Here is a 6,160-nt window from a genome sequence, read left to right on the forward strand (position 1 = left end):
TCTGTGTTGCCATAGTTACCCAAAGATCGCCTACAATAGAAGCACTACTAGCTAAATATGAAGTTCAGTTTCTCACACTAGTTCTGATATGTGTTTGATACTTCGGCATCAAATTAATTTAAGCCAGTGTAAGTTTCTGGGATGTTTTGTGATTTCTGTCTCCATATTTGTAAATCTTACCCAGGTTTTTTAACATACAAGTACATATTAATTCTGCAGATCAGAAAATACAAATACAAGCTAAAAAAAATACAATTACAAATAAAAAATACAAGTAAAAATCAGAAAATACAAGTACAGGTAGTTTTGTCCACATTTGAAGCACTACTCCAGAACCAATCACAGAGAGAGGAGGGCGGAACTTCTCTGTGTCTACGACCAAACTTCATATAATGTGGAAAAGCACCGCTGAAGCCGATCTGACCAAGGCCGGCGTGAACGTGACTGTTCCCTTAAAGTGAGTTGGTGAATCGATGAACAAAAGTTCATCCATTTCAAAGAGATGGAAAGACATGTCTCTACTGTTAGGTAACTCCACTAAGGATTGTTAAATGTGTCCTTAATTTACTGCTTTCAGCTTGTAAAAATTCATTTTCCAGACCAGGCAAGGAGAATTTCGACAAGTATGTGAAATACCCTTGCTTTAGGCCCATGTCCCCAAGAGTATTACCTGGGCCCTGCACTCTGACCACCCTGGATGGCCGGTTCCCAGGGGGGTCAATGGCTGCTGATCTTGGCCTGCCGGTGCCTGTCTGCCTCTAGCCTCCATAGAGGTCACATTTGGTGGTCACATTTGCAAGATTACACTCATTTACGATCACTCCCCATTCTTCATACTCTGCATGCTAATGTAGTCACTGAGTTGTCCAGTGGGTTTATAGACTACTTAATTTAGGTTTTGTGTGTGTGTGTGTGTGTGTGTGTGTGTGTGTGTGTTTCTGGTACTTTATTTATCTCAGTGCATGTTTTGGTTATTTATATATTTATTTATAAGGCAGAGGGCCCGTGCCATGCTAAGGAGGACCAGGCCCACTTAGATGACCACCTGGAGCGTGCCAGTACCAACCCCAATGTTCCAGTTACGCACCCCTGGAATCAGGACACCATCGACCACTCCCCCCTTCCATCCTTCACCCACCCCAACCCCCTTAACCTTAAAAAAAATACCAGCTGCCTCTTGTGAATATCGATACTGAAAAGACAAAGAGGAAAGCTAAGAGAATCCTGGCAGATGACGATCACCCTCTGTCCTGTTAGTTTGAGCTTCTGAAGTCAAGAAGGCGATTTAGAGTTTCTCTGGCTAAAGGTCCCTTCACAAAGTTTTTTATACCAAATGCCATCGGCATTCTTAATTCAACAAAGTGACCAATTCACAAAGGTTAATTTGAACTGCTGCAGTTATACTTCTTAACGTTTAAGGTGTTAGTGTTTTAGATGTATTTTTGTTTTATTTGTATTTTTATTGCATCTATGCAGTACTATATGTTAGAGGTGTGTGTGGGTTGTGGTAGAAAGCCAAAGACAATTTTCCACTTTCTTGGACAATAGATTCAATAATAGAGAATATTCTATTCTATTCTATTCTATTCTATTCTATTCTAATAAAAAGCCTTAAGTTAATAAGAAAAAGAGGATTTAACTAAAATGAGGAAACTACCTCACACTGTGGCTGAGAAAAAAGAAAATTGAGAAGTCTTTTATGCAGATCATGTTTGTAAGAAACTAACACAAGAGTTTTAGAGAAGTTGTGTGTGGAAACATAAGCATAAGGTTTTTAGGGAAGTCTAAGGCAAAAACAATTTGAACTTTTATTTAAACAGTGGAGGGCCGGATATAAACAAAGGAACATACACATTGCTAATTAAAGCAAATTACAGTACAGGAATCACATAAATAAAATAGTAATATGTGGAATACACAGACCTCACTGGGTAACAGATGTTTTTCTGATATACAGAAAGTTTGTATTTGTGACGATTACATGTTTAAATGAATTGAAAAACTGTTGAAGTTTCATCTTCTTTTCTTTGAGGTTTGTTTTCACTTTGATTAAACAAAGAATATTTTATACTATATTATGTTCACCACACTAGTCCTTTAATGATGGCATTAAACTGGATTTTGTGCTGGTTATACAATTAGCCAAAATATTTGGGTATTTTTTTTCTACCCAAGTATCCCCCAAAGAAAAGAAAAAGGCGGTCTCTAACAGAAATATGCAAAATTTGGAACAAACAACACAGAAAAAAGAGAAAGAAAACAGGACACAATGATATATGGACAGTTGGACATTTCTTTTGAAATATTTGGTATTTCAAAAGAAATGGGAGGAGATAAAATGTGTACTTATTACCATATTTCATGACTCATATTTGAAGTATATAAAACCCACGTTTTGGATGACAGCTTTGCTCATACCTTGAGAAGCTCTTCAGATTGTAGGAACTGTGTTCTTGACGACATGAAGAACATGATGATCTTCACTCCGCTGTGTCTGACCCTGTGCTGGATGCTCTCTGTGGACTCCATGAGGGTGAGTTCAACTTCAGTCATTCCAAAACTTCACCAATAAAATCATGTTTGAGCAACTTTATGTTTTGTTGGTAGAGTCCAGGAGTGGCTGTAAATGGCAAATTAAAACAAACTGAAACCAAATTTATTTTTAGCTGGATTGTTAAACAACCGACACTTTTGAACAGATGTGTTTTTATGTCACTCTGTTGTATACAGCATACTGAATTTTTGCTTTTGCACTTGTTATAGTTAACTAGTCCAAGATTTTAATAGTTTTTAACATTTCTCTGCACTGCATTAAGCTTATTTCCACTTATAATGGAAAACATCATCACCAAGCTCTCATTCAGGAGATTGTGTCTTCTAATTGTCCACAGAAAAATTGTGTTGATGTACAATTATCAAGAGAGAAAATAAGACATGAATGATTCCTCCTTGATTCTCTGTTTGAGTCAATGACTGAGGAAGAGAAAACAGAGATATCATATGGTTGTTATTATAAAGTTAACATCCAGTAAGTGCACTAGTAAGTGGTCACCTCCATTTGCATCTACATGTGATAACTGAAATATTGTAACACAAAGTGTTTCCACAGACATTTCTTTACTAGAAAAAAAAAACATCTTAATCTTAATTAAAATTTTTCTTCAATCAGGTTTCTAAATAGACCAAACAAATGCCAGCAACAACTGTCTCTCTTCTTTTTGTCTTTTTTTTGCTTATAGATCCGCCACAGTCCTGGGTTCCCATTAAACATGGCTAACGATTCGGTTGATGACATGTACGATGGCTGCGACGACACGGCATCGATGGACTGGAGAAAAAAGCAGTACTCTAAAGAGCTGACAAGTGGAGTATATGCACGGCCTTGGAAAAATGCTACAACGTGTGCTAATGAGAAGTTTAACATAAGGAGCAGGGAGGACATGAATCTGACCAAAGATCACATGCAAGCAATCTGTGTGTACACACATTTTGATGTGTATTCAAAGTTCAATGAAGCCGTCAGAGGACAAAAGAAAAAATATACTAAGTCATTCCAGTACCATATTTTACATTTGCTGTTGACAACAGCCATTAAAATCTTGAATCCTAATCACCGCTGTCACACCACCTACAGACGATCTCGAGATGCATTTACTGGAACGGTCAACCAAACAATTCGATTTGGTTCCTTTGCATCCAGCTCTTACATGACAAACCTGACCCGATTCGGTAATAAAACCTGCTTTAAGATTAACACCTGCTATGGTGGATATTTGAAAAACTATTCATACTACAATGACGAGCAAGAAGTGCTCATCCCACCTTATGAGAAGTTCACTATCAAAGACCAAGTTAAACCAGAAGGTGAAATGAAAGGGTTGGAATACTGTAAAATTCTATATGTGTTGGAGAGTGCAGGAATTGAAAATAATCTGAACTGCAAGTTAGGTCTTGTGCAACAGGTTAAAAAAACTCTTCAGCTCGGGTTACAAAGGTTGAAATCACGTTTCACCAAAGCCAAGATAATATCTAGTGCAAACAATGAAAAAAAATAAAAGGAAAAATCTAAACAGTGGCTATGGTTTTCAACTTTATGCTTAATCTTCAGTCCTCATATGCAACTCAATCAACTTATTTGTGCTTTTTTTCTACATCATGTGTAGAAATGACTCCCAGCAGCTGTAATGTTTGTCCTTCACTTGACGGAGCTGCTGGGCTGCTTTCTGCAATGGACCATTTATTGCAAGAAATAAACGTGTAAAAAGGCATCTTTGTTGTTTCTCTGTTATTCTGGATTTACTGCAGAATGTGATTTTTTTCAGTCAAACTAAAAAAGTAGCCAGATGTCAACTTTATGGAATCTTGACAGCTGTGTCACTCCCAATCCACAAAGACCCAACTCACAACCCACAGGGTCCAAAGACCTATTACCATGTCATTAATGACAGGTTAGAGTGGTATGAGTAGGATTAAAAAGCTTGCAGGATTTACAAAGAAGGATCAAATGAATGGAGTCCTGAATAGATTGAACTAAACATGTTTTTCTATAGGTTCAACTATCCCAGTCTCATAGGAAAAATAAATATATAAAACAATGACAAAACTTTTGTTTATTGATTTGTGACCTCATTTTTACCGCTTCTTTGCTGTGCTATCTGCTTTCATGTATTTTACTAATTCAAGTAACTATATATCGCATTAATCGCATTGTTACGCGCAAAATGTCTCTTTCTTTTAAAAGAAGGCCTACAGCTATATAAACAAAATGTAGTAAATTTTGGTTTACAAACTCTACATCAGGGGTCTCCAACCTGTGACTCTAGAGCTGCAAGTGACTTTCTGGACCTTCCACAATACCTCTAAATACGTTGCTAAAATATATTTTTTTAAATCTAGCTTTCTTGTCATTAGTTTGGAAACCAGGGACTTTTTTTTTACTTTACATAATTTTCCACAAATATCTACATTACTAAGAAGAAAGCCTGTCTATCCTTTTTTTAAATAACGGTTTTATGTTTTTCTTTATTTTAAAACATAAAAATGGAAACAAAAAACGTGGTTCTTCAAAAATAACAAATATCCTATGGTGGTGCTTCATTAAAAACATATATATATTAAGTTGCCTTTTTGCAGTTTTATTTAGCTGGCTGAGGGAAAAATGGCTCTTTGGATTGGAAAGGTTGCAGACCCCTGCACTAAACACAAACAGGTTTAGCAGCAGTTTTCTCAACAACAGTTAAAATATTTCTTCATATACTGTATATTTATAAAATCAAATTTTTATGACAAAGAAGGATGAAATGTTCAGGCTTTACTAACTAAAAGGTGAAAAGTCAGCAGGATAAATTTAAAGCTGTGAAACTGCTTCCTTCTAAACACAGAAGGAACAATATGTGATGAATATCAGCATCAGGTGAACAGACAGAAAGCAGGATGAGTATCTCGCAGCTTCTAGATGGTGAGGAGAGAGAAATATTCACAATATGCACAAAAGCTTCCATCCATGCACCTTTACTGCTTCATTATGCAGATTTCTGGCCTATAAATTCTCTAACCTTTCATTCTTAGCTTAACTGTTTAGTTTCACCTCTGTACCTGCAGCCTCCGCTACCGGGAGTTAAGGGGTTACACAAAGTCCGAACACACATATGAACACAGATGATGGCGCTCCATGAACACGAAAAAACGGCTCCTCTACTGAAAGCTCACATCTCACAGATTCTACAGCTGGAAGTTTCATCTCGCTATGACCAAGATTCACCGAACCAGAGGTAGAAGAAGACCCGATTTATGCTACACGTTTGTAAAAATCAGAAAGCATGTCTTACCTTTGCTGTCTTGCATAAATAAAAACCGCATTTATTAAAAAAAAATCATAAATAAAAGTTTCCCGTCCAAAAATCACGATGTTCTGTCCATCTGCATGAGTTTTGACAGACAAAGAGACAGACAGACAGACAGACAGACAGACAGACAACTTTATTTATCCCCGAAGGGAAATTGCTTTGTTACAGTAGTCCAGTGTCATACGTGGCATAAACTATGAATAAAAAATAGAAGTAAAATATACAATATAAGTGGAATAGAAGTAGAAATAAAATAAAGATAGAAATCCAGAGTGGAATAAAATTAGAAATAAATAAAATATGAATACAGAGTG

At 36.5% G+C, this 6,160-nt stretch overlaps 1 protein-coding gene across 1 annotated transcript; it reads left to right on the forward strand.

The window, feature by feature from the left end:
- Positions 1-2,408: 2,408 nt before the first annotated feature.
- On the forward strand, positions 2,409-4,514 carry LOC121628364 (erythroblast NAD(P)(+)--arginine ADP-ribosyltransferase-like). Its single transcript, XM_041967403.1, has 2 exons — positions 2,409-2,533; positions 3,240-4,514. Exons 1-2 carry the CDS (start codon positions 2,462-2,464, stop codon positions 4,053-4,055), a joined length of 888 nt encoding a protein of 295 aa, XP_041823337.1. The 5' UTR covers positions 2,409-2,461; the 3' UTR covers positions 4,056-4,514.
- Positions 4,515-6,160: the final 1,646 nt, after the last annotated feature.

The sequence above is a fragment of the Melanotaenia boesemani genome, chromosome 17, assembly GCF_017639745.1.
Source record: "Melanotaenia boesemani isolate fMelBoe1 chromosome 17, fMelBoe1.pri, whole genome shotgun sequence".
Lineage (NCBI taxonomy): Eukaryota > Metazoa > Chordata > Actinopteri > Atheriniformes > Melanotaeniidae > Melanotaenia > Melanotaenia boesemani.

Bases quoted from the DNA above. Each gene is read 5' to 3' on its own strand.
- LOC121628364 (XM_041967403.1), top strand. From the start codon at position 2,462: ATGAAGAACATGATGATCTTCACTCCGCTGTGTCTGACCCTGTGCTGG. The intron at 2,534-3,239 runs GTGAGTTCAACT...TTTTGCTTATAG, and splicing joins TCTCTGTGGACTCCATGAGG to ATCCGCCACAGTCCTGGGTT.